At 42.0% G+C, this 21,561-nt stretch overlaps 1 protein-coding gene across 1 annotated transcript in view; it reads right to left on the bottom strand.

Moving 5' to 3' along the window:
* Window positions 1-21,561, bottom strand: part of ADGB (androglobin) — a 231,146-nt gene that overhangs the window by 192,905 nt on the left and 16,680 nt on the right. Inside the window, exons 2-4 of the mRNA XM_074948571.1 lie at window positions 10,325-10,484; window positions 5,717-5,809; window positions 126-197 (exon numbers count right to left, since the gene is read on the bottom strand). Of these exons, the coding sequence (XP_074804672.1) occupies window positions 126-197; window positions 5,717-5,809; window positions 10,325-10,484 (325 nt within the window). The remainder of the gene's footprint in view (window positions 1-125; window positions 198-5,716; window positions 5,810-10,324; window positions 10,485-21,561) is intronic.

The raw sequence follows: 21,561 nt of genomic DNA, 5'->3' as shown, positions 1-21,561 counted from the left end.
CCCCACCTCCCACCCCACTGACAGGATTTACTATACTTAATTTCTCCTGTTGATGGTCTATTTACACCACTAATGTTGAGGGATCAGTCCTTAACATGACATGAGCTATCACATTTACTACATACCTCACTACCAAGTAAGTGTTCATTTGCTGAAAAAAGGTCAAACCAGTTTTCATTTTTCACTACTACAGGAACCTGAAAGAGAAGAGGTTTTAATTGAAAGCCTGTAGCTATATTCACTGAAGAGAATAAAGGTCCACGAAAAATATATGAGCATAATATTGTACAAATGCTAGAAATGCCAGTCATCAGCTAAAAGGCTGCCAGACTTGCAAATTCCCTGACTGCTTCAATATTTCTTAATAGAAAAAAAATATCTTCAGAACACAGAAGGTGTTGAAAATTTAAATTAATCATTGTTAAGTTGTATTGGGAACTTAGTTAACAAGTGATAATTAGCAAAAGTTTTCTGTCTCTCAATGGACAAACACTAACAATAACAGATTTGCTCCTTTCACTGCACAGCATTCAAATACAACTTTAAGGACAACTGAAAATGAAATTTAGGGGCTCAGTTTAGGGCTTAGTGGTTTTTAGTTCTTTTATGACAGACAAAATAACAAGTGGAAATGGCTGTCTGTGAAAGAAATACAGTAGAATATAATACACTACAGATGCTGAAAAATAGAATGGAAATGCGCTCACAGACCTGCAAGGAGAAGACTGTTTAGATCATACCTGGCTCTAGCAAGTCTCTCACTTTTATGATTATCAGAGTCACTCAAGATATTTTATTAAAAAGATGGTACAACATAGTTATTTTTCACTCAACATACTAAAAGGCATTTTGAATCATTTGGCTCTAAGGTATGTTGTTGTTTTGTAATTTTGTTTTCAAAAACAAAAACAAATCTTCAGGACCACTCCTGTTTCCAATAAAGTCACTGTGAATTTTGCCACAGTATTCAAAGGGAATTTGTGTGTATAAATGTAACACAATAGTTTACAAAGATACAGACATCTGGGCCTGAGTCACCGTTAAAGTATAATACATGCTGATGATCTGCTTAACAAACAGACTGTCATTTTGATCTCTATTCATTTTATAATTTATCCATTGTCAAAATATCCTCTCAGAGCAATATGATTTACAAATGATTACACTTATTGTTTTCTGAAACAAGACTAAGATCCACAAGATGACTCAATATCTAATTGACTTGAGATACTGGTGGTATCCCTCTAAACTTAACAACATTGCAATTAATGAAAAATACCAGTTTTGTACAGCATCTGTTCAGTATATGGTGAATGCTGTTTTAATGACAATTTGTCTAGAACCAATGTCTCTTCTGAGAAAATATATGGAAAAATGGTTTGCTTTCTTGTAGTTTATTGTGTTTTTACATCATCAAGCTGATTACTAGTAATCACTTGATGAAATGAGACTTTTATTAGATGCTTTACTATATGTCTTCAAAAAATATACCACAGCGTATAGCAAGTGACAAGAGATTTGTGTTAATGTCATTGTTGCAATACGAAGAACATTTTTCTATAGTGAAAGATTAGTGGATAGTTCTAAAATAGACAAACAACATTTGTTCCTTCCCATCTGAGGCCTAGCTCTTCACTTTCTATCAGCTATGCAAATATTTTAAAGTTTCCTAAGAATGAGTTAAACAGTGGGTAGCATGTTCCTTACTACTTCTATCCCACAGAGTTCTCAAGAATCATTTGAAGAAACACATTCTATTTCAGCAGCTGTTTCATCTCCACTTACTGCCAACTTAAAACTTCACACTGTATCATAAGGCACAACTGCATTTTTTTCAAAGGGTGTCTCTTCACTAATGTGCTTTCTCCAAACAGTGTGTGTGTCAGATTATGTCAACAAGAGTTCAAGCCAAACATAACTATATTTTTAAAAAATAATCAGTAACTCAATTCTGACCTCAATCTTTAATGCTCCAATGAGAAACATATGCAATCTAGGCTAAAAATGACCTGATAAATGACCAAGTGTGTATTCACCCACGGAAGCTTATGCTCCAATAGGTCCGATATGAATGTAGACTTCACCAGGACACTAACAGGAAAGCTAGTAAAAAAAAAAAAAAAGAAAAAGAAAAAGAAAAAAGAAAAAGAAAGAGCTATTGCCCGTGCTTACAACCAGAATGTTTGTTTGTTTATTTTAGGGCAATCTGGCAATAACAGATAGACGGATTGCATTGGAAGTCTTTGGAAACAAACAAAAACCATTTTTATTTCTGCTCAGTTGCTTGAATCTTTTCTTACTACTTTACATATACTTGTTCACCATATCCTTTTTCTGTTTCTGCCACATTTAACACTAACTACATCATTTTAACTGTTTTTCATCACTTGGTGTTTATGATCATTTTATCAATATCTACAGCATTTATAATAATTTTAGCAATTTGGCACTAAATTAAGGAGATTAAAACCAAAACAAGAAGAGTTGATGAAATACTAAACAAATTAAATGTAGCTGAAGGATTTTATATACATATAGCTTTATCTGTTTCTGGATGCCATATCCTTTGCCCCAGTCCTTTAGCGACCACAACTCACTTTATGTATTTTGGCAGCATTTATCATGCAATCTTTTGCTCTTGTGAATTTCCACCCCCACCCTCCCATTAAAAATTTAAACTTGAAACACACTTGCTGCATACTTAATAAAAAATGAAACTGACAAGCTGACACAAGTAAAACTGACAAGACTGAAAAGCTAGAGAGGCAGGCAAAGTGCTTTAAGAACCTTCAGATTTCAAATGGAATAAAAAGGGAAGAGGATAGTTTTAAATTTAAGCAGCAGCAAAAGATTTTCAGCGTTGAAGAGCACTTCATCTGTGACATGGCAAGCAGATTATTCATTTCTTGTTTTGGTTTCTATTTAAAAGCAGCTGAAAATTAAATAAAGGAGTTGTGCAGAAATAAAAAACATTACTGGATATTAGCCAGCCAAATACTGTCAAAGATACAGACATGTTATGTAGGCAGTTCAAAGAAGTGGGATGTCTGAAGTGGGAGACCAAGGATGATAATATATCATGGATATATTCGTAATCTTCAGATCTGCATGGCAGATTTCTACTTCAATGTTCTGCTCAAGTAAAACCACAGTCTGAACAGCACATGTGGGAGAATCAGGATCAGCCTTCTGGCCCCACTGATACTTTCCCAAAACCTTTTCGCATTCTTAAAAGGGAGAAAACAATACAGGGACTGTGGTCTCTGCAGAGAATCAAGAAGGCATATCTCCCTGCAAGTTTAACGTACGGAGACCTGTAGGAAAAAAATTAGAGTTTTGTGAAGTTACAAGAGCAGGCAAGTAGTTCTATTTATGCAGTTAACCCCTTCTGCTCACTGGTGACACAGCTGGACAGCACCTGAAACAGGGAGGTTCTTCTCTTCATGACTTTGCCCCTGTGCACCAGTTGTCCTGAGACAACTCTTTGTCCTGAGAATTTGCAAGACTGACAGACTGCATTTTTTCCTCAAATGTAACTTTCAATTTTTTTATGATCACATGGGTGCAATGCTCTGACGTGGGTTTCCTAAAACTTGCTAAATGAAAAGAAACCACTGTGCTGTTGTCTGGTAGCATGTGAACGTTGGTACCCTGGTGGGAACATGCAATACAGGAAGTCATGGAATACAGAATTCCAGAAAACTGGAAAAGGGAAAATACAGTATCAATCTATAAAAAGGGAAGTAAGGACAACCCGGGGAATTACAGACCAGTCAGCTTAACTTCTATACCCAGAAAGATAATGGAGCAAATAATTAAGCAATCAATTTGCAAACATCTACAAGTTAATAAGGTGATAAGTAACAGTCAGCATGGATTTGTCAAGAACAAATCGTGTCAAACCAACCAGATACCCTTTCAAAGAAAGCGTAACAAGCCTTGTGGATGTGGGGAAACGGTAGACGTGGTATATCTTGACTTCAGTAAAGCTTTTGATACAGTCTTGCATGACCTTCTCATACACAAACTAGGGAAATATCTAGATGGAGTTACTATAAGGTGGGTGCATAACTGGTTGGAAAACCATTCCCAGACAGTAGTTATCAGTGCTTCACAGTGGGGTACCGCAAAAATCAGTTCTGGGTCTAGTTCTGTTCAATATCTTCAGCAGTGATTTAGATAATAACAAAGAGAGTACACTTATAAAGTTTTCAGATCTTACCAAGCTGGGAGGGGTTGCAAGTGCTTTGAAGGATAGGATTAAAATTCCAAATGATCTGGACAAACTGGAGAAATGGTCTGAAGTAAATAGGATGAAATTCAATCAGGACAAATGTGAAGTACTCCATTTAGGAAGGAACAATCAGCTGCACACATACAAAATGGGAAATGACTGCCTAGGAAGGAGTACTGTGGAAAGGGATCTGGGGGTCATAGTGGACCACAAGCTAAATATGAGTGTAATGCTGTCGCAAAAAAAGTGAACGTCATTCTGGGATGTATTAGTAGGAGTGTTGTAAGCAAAACACAAAAGTAATTCTTCCACTCTACTGATTAGGCCTCAACTGGAGTATCAGAGTCCAGTTCTGGGCACCACATTTCAGGAAAGATGTGGACAAATTGGAGAAAATCCAGAGAAGAGCAACAAAAATTATTAAAGGTCTAGAAAACATGACCTATGAGGGAAGATTGAAAAAATTGGGTTTGTTTAGTCTGGAGAAGAGAAGACTGGGGGGGGGGGGACGACACATGATAATCGTTTTCAAGTACATAAAAAGGTTGTTACAAGGAGGAGGAAGAAGAATTGTTATTCTTAACCTCTGAGGATAGGACAGGAAGCAATGGGCTTAAATTGCAGCAAGGGAGGTTAGGTTGGACATTAGCAAAAACTTCCTAATGGTCAAGGTGGTTAAGCAAGCACTGGAATAAATTGCCTAGGGAGGTTGTGGAATCTCCATCACTAGAGACTTTTAAGAGCAGGTTAGACAAACTCCTGTCAATGGTCTAGATAATACTTAGTCCTGCCATGAGTGCAGGGGACTGGACTAGATGACTTCTCAAGGTCCCTTCCAGTCCTCTGATTAAGTTCTAACATGTTTCATCCGTCTCATAAGCCATTCTCTGTTTATTGTCTGGTGGAGGCACCTCATGCTGACTTTGAGGTACCTGTCTCCAGAATGTCTGCAGCTGACAAGTCTAGAAAAGAGTGCATTTGCAGAGGGAGGCTTGCAGTTCCTTCATTGTAAATTTCTTGTTTTATTTAATTGAGGAAAGGTAACATATGTCTCTTCTAGATTAGTAGTTGTCTCTTCCCTTGCAAGGACGTGCCAAGCATTTGCAATCCATTACCCTAGTTGTGGCAAGTTTGAATTCTACCACTCTGCTGTTATAACAATTGTGGCTGCTACTAACACTGCAGTCATCAATTAAATTTCAGTTTAGTTTTCTCATGAGAACAAGCAATGCATATAAAAAGGCAATACAATTGGTTTCATTGGGGCAACTCAGGGAGAAAGGTAGAAGAATATGACCCATACTTTTTTTGAGATGTTGTTGAGAATAAGTAGCATACACAAACTTTGGGAGTTTTTGCCATATGAAATGCATATGAAATGCGTTTGTCAGAAAAATAGGAAATCAATTTTTAACCTAAAGTCTACATCACTATAAGATCTTGTAACTACTCTTTTGTACAGTTAAAATACATGCTTCTTACCTTATTAGTTAAAAATTCATGTGGACGTTTCCAGGAATTCACTTTTAAGGAAGGTGGCAATTCAATCTTCCCTTCAGGGTCCTCAAAGACATGCTACATAAAATATACATGTACAAAAATTTAAGTTTGTATTTACTATACCACTGGATCATCAAGATTTAAAATACTTCATTGTTCATGATTAAGGCTAAGATGCTGTCATGCATATTTTTAGTAAAAGTCGCCAGTGACCTGTCCGTAATAAAGAAAAATTCACAAAAGCCTATAACCTATCTGTGACTTTTACTAAAAATATGTATGACAAAATGGTGAGCTGCAGGCTCACCACATCACCTAGGGGAGCATGGCTTGGAGGTGCAGGGTCCCCCCACTGCTGGCGGCTCCAAGCCCTGGGGCACCCATGGCCACCCATGGCCGCTCTGAGCTCTAGCTGGGGTACCCTGGCCACCCATGGCAGATCTGTGCTCCGGGGCGCCCACAGTGGCTGGGGCTTCCCAGGAGCCCTGCTGCCCGCAGTGCTTGGGAGTTTGGGGTCTCTCCGCCACCTCGGAGCTCCAGGCACCCCTGTCTCCTCCCCGGCTGGGAGCTGCCTGCAGGGCACCCCTGCCTCCCTCTGCGACTGGGAGCTCGGGTCCCCACAGTTCCCAGCTGCCAGGGGACACAGGTACTGGGGGCTCAAGTCACAGAGGTCTCTGGAAGTCACAGTTTCCGTGATTTCCATGTCCTCCCTGACAAAATCGTAGCCCTATTCATAATTATTCACTGGGAAGAAAAATCACACATTATGGCACAGTGAAGAGAAAAGATGGTTACTTACCAATAAGTAGAGTTCTCAGAATATACTGCATCTGCAAAATCCATAGTCAAGCACATTAGGTGCTTGATGTAACTAGGAGAAGGATACTCAACCTGTGTTGTTTTTACTGCCAGAGTAAAATGTGAACAGGTCTCCCATTTCTTTCTCGAGCCTAAGACTTTCGGGTCTTCTATCACCTCCCATTCAAGCCAATTATTTGGATTCCCTATTCTTTTCAATCTTCCGGGAAGGCTGTCTGAAGGACTCTGTTTGGGCTACTTATACTGGGAGTAAAGACCAGACAGTCTGAGATACCTCAGAGAGCACCATTCTCTCAGTAATTTTTAAACACTTAAAATGCTGATTCAAAAAGAACATTTTCATCTTACAACACTCTCATTGCTCAAAGGCCAACTGCTTCTTCAGATCTGCCATGAGTACGTGGGATTGGAAGGGACCTTCTGGGTCATCGAGTCGAGTCTCCTGCTGTCACAGGCAATCCCCATCATATAATCCCATTCTTAAGATTGTCAAGATCCATCTTAAAACTAATTGAATGAATCCTACGCTAATATAAAACTATTTTAATAACACTAAACCCAAAGTTTTCTACCTGGGAAGCCTAAAGTTAGACACCTAAATCCATATTTAGACTGGAAATTAAACTTGGGACTGTGCATCTACAACTCTCACTGCAGTCAATCCGAGCTATGACTGCTCAACATCTGGACATCAGGCCGCTAAATCAGGTATCTGGATACAGATGTAGGGGCTGACAGTTAAGCCACTGAAGTTTAAAACTTTGGCCATCTAATGAACAAGTACCATCTAAGAATAAACTAACCCAGGTTACAGGAAGTTTGGATAAATCATTGTGCAGCTGAGGATGTGGAAAAGATTCTGAGACTGCTCACACTGGTGGAAAGAGAGGTACTGATGATAGGTACATGGATACAAATATCTGTCGCTGGAATGTTACATCAGTGGGTAGATGTACAGGTTGTGATACTATTGTCATCAATGTTACACAAATGTGATAAATCTTGTAAAAAGTATGCCTTGTAAAGTATCATTAGAAAAATTATAATCTGCTAAGTATTATTATCCTGTTGAAATGTGTGCATTACCATTGTGTGTGAAGTTATAAAATGTTACTGTATACTTGTTACTAAACATGTTGTGTTCCTGGGTAACACCCACAAGACAGACTTACATCAAGACTCGCCAGCCATGTGTTGATGGGCCATTAAGGAGAATCAACTATTCTAGTCAGCCCCTCCTTAGGATGCCTCAGAGAGCATTTGGACAATGGAGGCCCAGTGACTCAGCAGGGCACGTAGAACATGTGATCATGTTCAAACAAACTCCCTGTTTGAGCCAGTATTTTTCCATTCACATGGACTGGGACTATAAACTGGAGATTGTGACATCACCTTCTTGCCTCATTCCTGTTCCACATCTCTGGACTGTGATTTCTAACAAAAAGGACCAGAGCTTTGAACAATGGACTGAGGACTCCAATCTTTTGGATGTACCAGAGAGACTTGCTGCAAGCTAACAGACTTAACATCACTGCTATTATCCTGATCTGACTCTGAAATCAACTGTAATGTATATGATTCACTTTAACCATTTCATAATTGTTGTCTCTCTTTTTTACATTAATAACCCTTTAGTTTTAGCTTACTAAAGGATTGGCTACCAGCGTAGTATTTGGTGAAATTCTGAAGTATATTTTGACCTGAGGTAAGTGGTTAGCTTCCTGGAGCTGGAAGAACCTAATATACGTGATAATCATTTATCACAGAAGTCTGGTTTTTCTGGGTGGTGCATGAAGGGCTAAAGGACCTGACTGGGACTGTCTTATGATAGAGTACACGACCAGTCGGGGGTATATGCCTTGTATTCTGGCAGTCTGGCCTGAGACTGGCACTCTTACCTGTGTCCCATATCAGGTAGCATGACACAGACACTGCCTAATGGCTAAGCCATTTTGACATGTTTCAAGGACTGCAAGCTACAACAGTGCAATCTGCAGTGACAGTTTCAGGGAGGGAAGACTATGGTGTTTTAAATAATTATCAATTAAGGAAAGACATTAGAAAAGCATGAAAAATCATTACTCTGTTTTTCTTTTGCTTAGAAGCTCGATTTTATCAATTTCTTCAATGTAGTAGTCTGTGCCTTAAAACTGGAACAGTAATATGAGAGAAGTAGAAAAGCTTTTAGGGAATACAGACCTTTGCAGACGTGGTTACTGGTCTGAAAGCTTAAATGAAGCCTAGCAGGCTGGACTGACAGATTGACCACTGGATACTGTAGTTACTTGTTTGACCAAGTTAGCATAGAGTTCCACAGTGAAGGCAAAATTCCGTTTTCAGATGTGGACACAGCTTACAGTGAATTTAACCATATGCAAATATAAAGGGAGAATTTGGATCTTAAAGATTTGGTTCACAAAAATGGAGGATGGCCTCACATTATGTGAGGGATCAAATGAGAAAAAATGAAATATGCCTCTCCCTCTGGACAATCAATGTTCACAGGCAGTCACAGAAGTACTTTAGAGAGAAAGTTATCATCGCGAGGGACATGTTTTACCAGTGACCAAAAACTTTTAACATCCTTTTTTCCACATCACGTATATGAAAGAAGCAATGTGCAATGCAGCTTGATGCTAGAAGTCTGGACAGTCTAAGAAATACACTACGATGCTTAAAGGAGAAATATTTTTATGTATTTTTTGTATTACAATAGTGTCTGGTGCTCCCAACCAAGATTATTATTAATTATTATTATAAATCTATTTTTTCCTCAGTTTTATTAACCCCTGGCTTGTAAATCAGAGCCAAAAACTGACCCACTTGTATGTGGAAGTACAAGGCACATACATTCTTATTGCCACATAATGTGGCTCCACAGCTGGCGTATCCACCAGAGCTCAGCCAAGATCAATAGAGCTAGAGTCAAATTAGCTCTATGTCCCCTTTGCACACCCTGCCCCTCTCTGGCCACAGCACTAGGATTGCAGAGGCTGATTTAGAAGTAGGGCAATTTGTAATTGCCACACAGAAGAGAAAGGGTGGGACTTGGTCCCCAAACTGGTATCACCCCATAAGTAAACAGAATTGAAGGGGAATTCCGTCCTCCCCATCCCATAATCCACAAAAGGGGCAGTGCTGGGCAGCCATAAAGCAGTATTTTAAATCTAATAATTTATGCAACAGTCTTTATAATCCCTGTAAAGAAACAATATATTAGTTGACCCATTAGGTAAGGGGAATGGGACCAAGTAATTATTAACTCAAAGTACGGCCATTAATATTTAAGACTATAAGATTTGTGCAATACTCAGGGAATCATGAGCCCCCTAGTAAAGCCTATTTTTCTGTGTTTTATACAAGCATAATTAATACGTATTTTTCCAGTGTTGTTTATACTTTTACAAAGGGCCGTACAGCTTGTCTGAAAATGTAAAAGCAATGTGTTTGCTCCCACAAGAAGCGGCAGTTTTAATTATGATCTGAAACATTTCTGCTTTATTTAGTTTGACAACTGTTGCACAAACTACGTAGAAAAATGAATGTCTTCCTTTTTAAAATTTGAATGAAAAGAGGCAAAAATACATTTAGCTTAAGACCGGACTTGATCTAGTGGGCAGCCACTTAAACTTAGGCAAAAATTTAAAAGATGTGCTGGAGAAATTAACATGTTTATCAGAAACAAATTATTCTGAAGTTAAAGCAAAGCATACTCTATTAAATATATGTAGACAAATTAAGCTGAAAAAAAAAGTGCCATATTCAACTTACTAAAACAGGACTCTTTCCAGCTTTATCTTTCTCTTTTCCAACTTTTCCTGTATCCCACTTTTCTGCATTGATATCTGCTTCGTTCCATTCTGGCCAAATGGGAAATTTCCCTTTCTTCGATTCACTAGCAGCACCCACACTGGGTAACACAGCAGCTGGCCTGGAAAGAAACCAACAGCCAATGTCAAATGAAGATTACATCAGAGAAGAAAGAAAATTTGTACAATAGAAAGATTTTCACAAGGTAATACAATATCTTATCTGATTGTTTTAATTTAATTTAATTAAAAAGTTTAGTGCTACTAATTACAATACCTTTCTGAATTCAGAAAAGGTAATATCAAAAGGTCTTTAAAACCACTAGATACAATTTTGGGTAGTAATCCTGCAAAGCATTTAAGCACATGCCATTTTAAAGTACATTAGTATTACCACTACTAAATGAAGTATGAAATGGAGTCTGCCAGTGGCACAAGGTATTGAGCTACAGCATGGATGGGATCCCTAATTGTGCTAAACCCAGCACAGTGACCCTGCTGTGTGGATCCCTAGTCTTGCCTGATATGGAGAGATACATATACCTGGCACAAATAGTTCATATGCATGCAGCTCCACAGGAGTATGCAGAGTAAAAGGGACATGATGATGACTGGAATCAGGGCATGGCACTTCCTCCCCTATGGATGTGTGATCCAGGAGTGAAGGGGTACATGTGAAAGGTGACCTCCACAAATTCCTTTAAATCTACTTGTTGCAAGCATAGGAGCAGCCTATGAAACCGGGACCAGGCAGGGACCTGCTGAAACCTGGCAGCTGCACCACAAGCACCCTGGCCCCAAACATTGAGCACTAGGGCCCCAAACACAGACAACCTTGCTGAAGAAGAGGTACGTCTGAGGTGCGGACAGCCTACCTCAGTCAGCCAGAAATGTGATCCAAGACAGAATCCGCCTCCTTGCATTGTTCTAGAGCCATGTGCTCCTCTGTGATGAGTTCACTGCATCTCCATGGGGGCTTGTCTCCTGCATATGGGCAGGCTTGAGATCATGTGACATGCAGGGTGCTCCGCACAGGGCTCCACTTGCTCAGCAATGCTCTGAGAGCTGCACAGCAGCAGAATCAAGATCTCAGAGAAGGGCTTTTATACTTCCAGAAGCTTTCAAATAAAGTATATCTTATTTAAATAACTCTTCTAGCTCATAGGGGTTTTTAATATATAATTTCTCAACATTTTCCTAATTCCGATGATGTGGGTTTAAAAAAAAGAACAAGCCCCTTCCTTACAACACATTCTTTCTATCTCCTATAAGCAGCAACAAAGGACCTAGAGCTGTATGTCTGCAGACCCAGGACGACAACACTGTTTTGGTTACACTTGAAAAGTTATCTTCAAAACCATTACTGTCACTGTTTTGTGTGTGTGTGGTATTGGGTTTTTTTGTTTTTGTTTTTTTTAAGATGAAAGCCGACATTCAGCAGAAACTGAAAATTGCAGGGGCACATATTTGCAAGGGAAATCTTCCCACTTGCCATGGATAAGTGGACTTTTCAAATCCTGGAATGGGTCATATATTATATTGTGTGTGTATTTATACTGCTGTGCAAATAATCGAAATAGTATATAAAACAACCAAATTTTGAATTTCAGATCTATAATTTCTTCCTGGGATTCTGGTGACTATACAAACCACTTAAGCATTTCCTTTTGTGATTTATTGTATCTCCAGGACCACTCAACAGATGTGACATTTTAGATAATCTGATCATAGCTCCATGGTACATGTTATTGCCTGAATTTTCAGTATAGTGAGCATCTAATTAATTATGCCCCAACTCTAATCACATAAATACTTACTGCACAAATAAGTATTCTTGGAGTATTAGTAGGTGACATCCTTTTACTGTTAAACTCTTTACTCTTACCTTCTTATTAGCTGAAAGAACAAAGTGATGTTAAAACTAATGATCCTTCACCGTTTAATCAAATACTACACTGATACACACTACTAGTAACTCTTCCTGGGAGTTAAATTATAAAAATGCAGTACAATTCGCATATGTATTCTGCTCTGTATATTATGAGGTATAGCCCAAGTGATCTTCACAAATGTATTGTAGACAGATATAGTCTCTGGGGTGAATCTTCACTTTTCTCTCCTATCTCTATCAAATATAAAAAGTCTCCGGCATCTCCTCTAAGATATTTGATCTTTCATTAACAGGATCATTTTCTCTACCGCATCTTCTTAACAGAATGTCAAAAAATATTCCATTCTATATTTAATAGTACTTAGAGTGCAAGTACAAACATGCAGATATTTAGCAGAATTTTAGTGAATTACCAGAGAGCTACCTCACTTTCAGTTTCTTTACTGAGTTTGCTGTACATGCATATATGCACAACAGTGAAGAACAACAGAATGCCAGCTCTATTAGATGTTTCAGTATTCATGATGTTCATTATTTTTGCTCTTTTCAAAATTGATCTAGGCCAGGTCTACACCTAAAAATGACAATGACCTAGCTATGTAGCTCAGGCCTGTGAAAGATATCAAACCCTGTATTACATAGCTAAGTCGCCCTAAACCCCCTGCATAGACATAGCTAGGTTGACAGAAGATTTTTTTCTGTTGATTTAGCTGCCCTCTCTCGAAGAGGTGGATTAACTACATCAGCTGTTCTCAAACTGTGAGGCAGACCTCTCAAGGGAAGCATAGGAATGTGTTAAGGGAGGCGCAAGCTGTGTGCCCTTCTCCTCCCCCCCCCCCCCCGCCCCACTCACAAAGAGCTTTGGCTGTCAGCCCCAGGTGGCTGGGGCTCATGCAGAAGGGCCGTGCACATCCAGGAGGCACGGATAAAGGGAACAGCCAGAGCCCCAGCACCCAGGCTCTCCTTCCCCCTGCCCCTCAATCTCTCACCGGGAAGGAGCCCAGGCTCAGGCTCTCCATCCCCACCTGCCCAATCCCTCACCTGGAGGTGGTGGTGCTCCAGCTGTCAGCCTGGGGTGGCAGCAGCAGCGCAGAAGTAAGGGTGGCAATGGGGAGCTAAGTCTTCTGTGAAAAGTGATATTCATCAATATCACTTTTCACACTGCCACCCTTTCTTCTGTGCTGCTGCTGGCATGGCGCTGCCTTCAGAGCTGGGAACGTGGCCAGCAGCCCTGGCTCTCTGCTCTGGTTTCAGAGCTGGGTGGAGGTATGTGTACTGGGGGGGAGGTAATAAATGACTACACACACACATCAAGAAGGGGTGCCCAATCAAATACATTTGAGAACCACTGATTTCCATCAGCGTAGGAAGCATCTGTGCTACAGCGGCACAGCTACAGCACCACGGCTGTGCCACTACTAGGCAAATAAACCCCTAAACAACTCCTTTGCATAGCAAGGTGTCACCACAACACCCCCTCTTTTAGCTAGAGGTGGCATTTCAGCAGCTGTGCCTCAGTTTCACCCCTCTATCCTTTGGCCTACTGCAGGCATAGGACTGTCCTGGTGCTCCATCCAGACTAATTTTACCGAAGTCTTAAAATTACGTATACAAAAACCAAACCTTCAGCCTAGCTCGGCTCAGCTGACACCCAGTCCATCACAGGCATACTTTTGATCATCCTTCTGTGCCTTAGCCCACCCCATGATCTTAGGGCTGGCCCACTCCTTCCCTTACTCAGGAGTTCAGGGAGACTCCAGTTAAGCCTCTAGCCCACCCCTGGAGAAGCTTATCTGGCCTTTCTCCTTCTCAGACTTCCTTCAGGCTTCTTCCCAGAGAGAGTGTCTTTATTCAGCCTCCTCCTCCAACTGGCCTCACCCAGCTCTTTATGGACCACAAGCCCTGTCCTACCCCAGCTGGGCTTTATTTCTAATTAGTCCAAGTGCAAGCAGACATTCACAAACAGTTTTGGTGGGAATGATGGCTGGGTTGCTTCCCTCCCTTGCAAACATTTTTATTTGGTTCATTTCCTTTCTTTGGCTTTTGCTTAGCGAGCTAAATTGTAGAAAGGACATACAACCTTTTCCCCGCTATGAAACAGGTCTCCTTTATTTTTGGCCACTTGTAACATACAGAAAGGACAAACAGGTCTAACAGTACATTAGTGGTGCCTACACTATCTCCTTAACGGCTTCACATAAGGATCCTGCTAGAGCCTTCAGTGTATACAAGAGTCTTTTCCTCATCCATACTTGGTACCAAATCTTCCCCATGAATCTCATGAATTCCAATAGATCCATTTATTCTTCATTAGTGTTTATCAGAATTTTTCAGTTTCTGCAAATACCTTACCACCTTTTTTACTCTTTTCCCTAAATCCCTAATCATTCTTTAGACACATGTTGCAAAGAGCCTACTTTCTTTGCAGATCTCAACTGTTTAATTTTTTCAGCTTTTCTCTTTAATCCTTCATCATCCTTCATGTAACCAACCATTTTCTAGCAAGCTTGCTACTTTAGTTTCTAAATTTGTTAAGGCTTCCTTCATGTCATCCATTTTATGGCAAGTAGGTGGTAGAAAGGATTTCACGCTTTCCTTATGATATCAGCCTGGGGAAAACAACTGAAATGAGCCAGACGACTGGTTCAGCAGTGCAAAGCCTGAGCTCTGGGACCAGATTCCTGCCGTTTAAATAAGCCAGTCCTCTTGATTTGGGTATTCTTATGACTAATTGTCTGAGACACACAGAAATAAGAGAGTCTGGAGTTCACTTCCTATTCCTCAGTGACATGCTACATTAGCCATTGCTTATCTTCTCAATGGCAGTTTATCTACTTAGTGACTGGTATTGCTGGCACCTGGCTCCACCCAAATATACCTTTTGTGCATTTGTGTAAAAGCTTTATCCATTTTACATGAAAATGTACAAAAAGATACGACATGAACCATGAACTCAACCATACAATCCCAATGGAAGATAAGATATGGGCTACATTAGCAGCTTCTCTCATTGTCTCCTGGGCAGCGTTTCGAGTCTGGGAATTGACTTGGTAACTGAAAGCCAAAACTTCGTTAACACAGAATTAAGATTGCCCAGGGTGCCTTGTGATCTTCCAGAATGTCAAGTTCAGCTACATTCAAACCCCTGAAAACCAGAAAGTGAACAGATATGGTAAAGCAAACAAACTTCTGAAAACCAGGAAATACTTTATTAAGGTACAGGCCACACCCATAATGGAGCTTCAGATTTTTCCCTACAGCTGTCAACAGCCACTGAGAATAGTTCAGTGAGAGAGAGTGCCATAAATAGACATGAACAATGACTAAGAGAATGTGCCATTTGTACATATTTGATTTTTTGCATTTTTCTGCATGCACTTCAGCTGTTAGGTGTAGCTATACTGAATGGTGAAGTGATTAATTGGAGCAGGTTGGGAGCGCTGTCACTCAGGTCTGAGGAAAAGTGCACGCATATGTTGGGGATCAGATATGCCTCATTTCAGTGCTAAATTCTGTAGGCTGTGTCAACAGTGGTGCATAAGCATTGCCACAGCATTGTCAGAAGTCTGGAGTCATGTATGAAAGGTCTCCAGGGTGCAGTGAAGGGCAAGTAAAGGCAATCCTCAAGGCAAAGGTGATTTAAACTCAAGTTTTGCAAAAGCAAACAAAAGGTGTTAGATTTTGTCCTACAGCGTTCATGTGCTCTGTTTCCCAAATTTTCTGTAGTATCCATAAGGGAAGATCCCATGAGCCCCAACGCCCCCCCTCCAGCTGAAACCAGGAGTGTAGCCCTGTGGAGCCCGAACCCTGGCGTCCCCATCCCCCTCCCGAGACAGAAGCTGGGAACTGAGCCATGGCACCGAAGCCCAGCACCCCCTGTGAGGCTGAAACCAGGAGTAGAGCTGCAGGGCTGAACCCTTGAGCCCCAGCGCTCCCCCAAGATCTAAAGCCCTGAGCCCTGCTGCTCCCGAGGGTCAGAAATCCTGACCCCACCCCACCGGGAGCCCTGACCCTCCCAGAATGCATGTTATGATTTTGTTTTATATGTAGCTATTTGTTTCCAATACTTCTACTTGTGATTACTTCAATCTTTGCTTTTTAAAATAAACTTATACTTGATTTCACTATAAACATATCTAAGTGCTGTGTGTTCAGTGGAGCAATGATCTGAGTAATTGGAACTGGTAAGCTGGAGTGTACTGTTCCTTTGGAAGTGACACATGTGTGAATATTGAGAGTGTCTGGTAGACCAGGGGCTGGACACTCCAGGGAGTTGCTTGGAAGCAGTATGGAGTTGGAGTAGGAGTATGACTATTGCTAACCTGTAGAGCAGGGTCTGCATAGGCCAAAAGGGTAGTGCTTGTGTTGCCCGTGGCCAGGAGAGTTGGGGAGCTGACCTTGAGCAAGCACAGACAAGCTTCCTCACACTAAGGTCAGGTGGGGGTAGCTTGGTGCCTCGCAGCTTTGAGTGCTCCTGGGAAGTATCAGAGCCAGGCACCAGAAGTGAGAGCAGGGAGCCTGTCTGTCCTGGGCTCTCAATTAGTCCCCAGCTGGCACCCAGGCAATGTAGAGGAGGAAGCTATCTGACTCAAATGCAGAAGGCACAAGAGCTGGATTGGAGAGCAGAGAGGGAAAGGAGTAGATTGGGACAAGGAACCTGGTGAGACTGAGAGAAGAGGGTGAGAGGGGAGAGACAGATCAGATGATGAGTTGGAAGGAGGTAATTGGGACTGGCTGGGCAAGAAGACAGGGACTGGAATGAGAAGCCTGAGGAGTGGAGACTGGGACTGGGAAAGAAGCCAGGGGTAGGGAAAAATAGAACGGGGACAGGGACTTGGTGGAGGCAATGAGCAGAAGGCGTCAAGCTTGAGGGTAACTGTGGCTACTAAAGCACATTTCTCTCCAAAGCTTTGGATGGAACTCAAGATTCTCAAGTCTCACTATTCCTCTTTTGTCAGCAAATGTATGTGAAACCCGCTGGCAAAGTGTGTCACATCTCCCTCTAGTGGCTGGTCTACACAGAGCATGACAACCTACTACTACTAGTGGTTACACCATCAGCTCTAGTGGCAGATGTCTGCCCTTGCTTCATTCAGTGTAGAGGATGAACCTGCTCTTAAAATGAATCATGGTTGTGTTGTGAATTAGGCTGTTGTCTGTAAGACAACTGTCTCATTTATTGCAGAAGTTGGAAGGTCTGTAGTAAAGGAGGTAGGGGATTGCAGGAAAAGAATCACAGACTGGAAGGGACCTCGAGATGTCTTCTAGTTCAGTCCCCTGCACTCAAGGCAGGACTATTATCTTTCTAGACCATCCCTGACAGGTGTTTGTCTATCCTGCTCTTAAAAGCCTCAAATGATAAAGATTCTACAACCTCCTATTTTTTTCAATTTTCCCTCATTGGTCATGATTTCTAAACCTTTAATCTTTTTTGTTGCTCTTCCCTGTACTTTTTCCAATTTGTCCACATTTTTCCTGAAATGTGGCACCAGAACTGGACGAAATACTCCAGTTGAGGCCTTATCCAAGAACTTGTTGGATAATCTATGCCCTACTGTGTTATTTTCCTAACAGATGTTTGGGTAGTTGAAGTCCCCATCACCACCAAGTCCTGTGCTTTGGATGATTTTGTTAGTGGTTTTAAAAAAAAGCCTCATCCACCTCTTCATCCTGGTTAGGTGGTCTGCAGCAGACCCCTACCATGACATCACCTTGTTTTTACCCCTTTTATCCTTACCCAGAGACTTTCAACAAGTCTGTCTCCCATTCCATCTCAATCTCAGTCTAAGCGTATATATCTTTGATATATAAGGCAACACCTCTTCCCTTTAGGAAAGAAAGGATAGCCTCATTGTTGAATACTGCCCTGGAGGATTGGATTCTGTCTCTGCCTCTGCCACAGGGCAACAACATATATGGAGAAATATAAAATGCTACATACGTGCATTAACTATTCTTAAGGCTACGATTTAGTCATGGAGGTCACAGAATTCATGGAATCCGTGACTTCCAGCGACCTCCATGACTTCAGCCTGAGGTGGTCAGGAGCTGAAGAGTCCCCTACCGCCCACGGAGGCAGGAAGCTGCAGGGTACCCGCTCCCTCCCCGCACCTCTGGTGACTCCCATAGCTCCCAGCCGCAACAGGCGGCCACGTACCCTGCAGCTCCCAGCCACTGCAGGCGGCGGGGAACCCCATGAGCTCCTGACCAATGCAGGCAGCAGGGGAACCCGCGAGCTCCCGGCCGCTGCAGCCCCAGAGCTGCAGGCAGCAGGGGTACCCTGCAGCTCCCAGCCCCCATGGGCAGTGGGGGACCCCCAGAGCTGCAGGCGGCAGGGGTACCCTGCAGCTCCCATCTGCTGAAGGTGGCTCCTAGCCCCTGCACAGCTGCCCCACTTCAGGCAGTGTGGGGACCCGCAGATCCCCATTTTGTCAGGGATATTTTTAGTAAAAGTCACAGACAGGTCACGGCTTCCGTGAATTTTTCTTTTTTGCCTGTGACCTGTCTGTAACTTTTACTAAAAATATCTGTGACAAAATCTTAACCTTAACTATTGTAGAAAAAATAAGAGATTGAAAGTAGGAGACAACACAATATTTAGTAGCCAAATGTTCACTATATTCAGATCTGTAAAAAAATGACATTTATAAAATGAGACACTAAACGTATATAAGCAAAATCTCCGTCTTGCATCATCAAGGGAATTCAGTCAGTTTAGCACACTGATCTGGTTATAAATGGCATTCCCACCATCTGCAACATACTTTGTTTACAACCAAGTGGCACTCTAAGTCGTGTGAAATTCTTTCCTGCCTTTGAAAACATAATCCTTAAAAGCAAATCTCTACTGATCATTGCAAGCACGGGACAAACACTTCAGCAGCAATAGGATATAAACTATTTTGGAAGTAAGTTTTTTACCTCTAAAGAAAGATACCATCTTTCTTGTGTTCCTGGTATGAGACAGGATAGAACTCCCCACTTCAAAGATTTTTCACCTTCAGAGATTAGCAGTTGTAGTGATGGTGAGAGATGCTCTTGCTGGTCTGCACATACTACAAATTCCACTACTGCCTAAGGGCTTGAACCTAAGGGCTTGTCTACATGGGCACTTTACAGCACTGCAACTTTCTTGCTCATAGGGTGTGAAAAAACACCCCTCTGAGAGCAGAAAATTGCAACATAGGTTATCTCAAGTGCCTATATACAAATGCACAAAGCCTTGGAAACAAGCAGGGTGAACTGGAGGTCCTAGTGATGTCAAGGAATTATGACGTGATTGGAATAACAGAGACTTGGTGGGATAACTCACATGACTGGAGTACTGTCATGGATGGTTATAAACTGTTCAGGAAGGACAGGCAGGGCAGAAAAGGTGGGGGAGTAGCACTGTATGTAAGGGAACAGTATGACTGCTCAGAGCTCCGGTATGAAACTGCAGAAAAACCTGAGTGTCTCTGGATTAAGTTTATAAGTGTGAGCAACAAGAGTGATTTAGTGGTGGGAGTCTGCTATAGACCACCAGACCAGGGGGATGAGGTGGATGAGGCTTTCTTCCAGCAACTCGCAGAAGCTACTAGATTGCACGCCCTGGTTCTCATGGGCGACTTTAATCATCCTCATATCTGCTGGGAGAGCACTACAGCGGTGCATAGTCAATCCAGGAAGTTTTTCGAAAATATAGGGGACAATTTCCTGGTGCAAGTGCTGGAGGAGCCAACTAGGGGGGAGCTTTTCTTGGCCTGCTGCTCACAAACCTGGAAGAATTAGTAGGGGAAGCAAAAGTGGATGGGAACCTGGGAGGCAGTGACCATGAAATGGTCGAGTTCAGGATCCTGACACAGGAAACAAAGGTAAGTAGCAGAATATGGAACCTGGACTTCAGGAAAGCAGACTTCGACTCCCTCAGGGAACTGATGGGTAGGATCCCCTGGGGGAATAACATGAGGGGGAAAGGAGTTCAGGAGAGCTGGCTGTATTTCAAGGAATCCTTATTGAGGTTACAGGGACAAACCATCCCGATGTGTCGAAAGAATAGTAAATATGGCAGGAGACCAGCTTGGCTTAACGGTGAAATCCTTGAGGATCTTAAACATAAAAAAGAAGCTTACAAGAAGTGGAAGATTGGACAGATGACCAGGGAAGAGTATAAAAATATTGCTCGGGCATGTAGGAATGAAATCAGGAGGGCCAAATCACACCTGGAGCTGTAGCTAGCAAGAGACATTAAGAGTAACAAGAAGGGTTTCTTCAGGTATGTTGGCAACAAGAAGAAAGCCTAGGAAAGTGTGGGCCCCTTACTGAATGAGGGAGGCAACCTAGTGACAGAGGATGTGGAAAAAGCTAATGTACTCAATGCTTTCTTTGTCTCTGTCTTCACGAACAAGGTCAGCTCCCAGACTGCTGCGCTGGGCAACACAGCATGGGGAGTAGGTGGCCAGCCCTCTGTGGAGAAAGAGGTGGTTAGGGACTATTTAGAAAAGCTGGACATGCACAAGTCCATGGGGCCGGATGCGTTGCATCCGAGAGTGCTAAAGGAATTGGCGGCTGTGATTGCAGAGCCATTGGCCATTATCTTTGAAAACTCGTGGCGAACAGGGGAAGTCCCGAATGACTGGAAAAAGGCTAATGTAGTGCCAATCTTTAAAAAAGGGAAGAAGGAGAATCCTGGGAACTACAGGCCAGTCAGCCTCCCCTTAGTCCCCGGAAAAATCATGGAGCAGGTCCTCAAGGAATCTATCCTGAAACAGTTACACGAGAGGAAAGTGATCAGGAACAGTCAGCGTGGATTCACCAAGGGAAGGTCATGCCTGACTAATCTAATCACCTTCTATGATGAGATTACTGGTTCTGTGGATGAAGGGAAAGCAGTGGATGTATTGTTTCTTGACTTTAGCAAAGCTTTCGACACAGTCTCCCACAGTATTCTTGTCAGCAAGTTAAAGAAGTATGGGCTGGATGAATGCACTATAACGTGGGTAGAAAGTTGGCTAGATTGTTGGGCTCAGTGGGTAGTGATCAATGGCTCCATGTCTAGTTGGCAGCCGGTATCAAGTGGAGTGCCCCAAGGGTCGGTCCTGAGGCTGGTTTTGTTCAATATCTTCATAAATGATCTGGAGGATGGTGTGGATTGCACTCTCAGCAAATTTGTGGATGATACTAAACTAGGAGGAGTGGTAGATATGGTGGCAGGTAGGGATAGGATACAGAGGGACCTAGACAAATTGGAGGATTGGGCCAAAAGAAATCTGATAAGGTTCAACAAGGATAAAGTGCAGGGTCCTGCACTTACAATGGAAGAATCCAAT

This window comes from Natator depressus, chromosome 3, assembly GCF_965152275.1.
Source record: "Natator depressus isolate rNatDep1 chromosome 3, rNatDep2.hap1, whole genome shotgun sequence".
NCBI classification, from domain to species: Eukaryota; Metazoa; Chordata; order Testudines; family Cheloniidae; genus Natator; species Natator depressus.
Note: the sequence above shows the minus strand (reverse complement) of the source record. Positions and strands in the feature narration are given on the sequence as shown.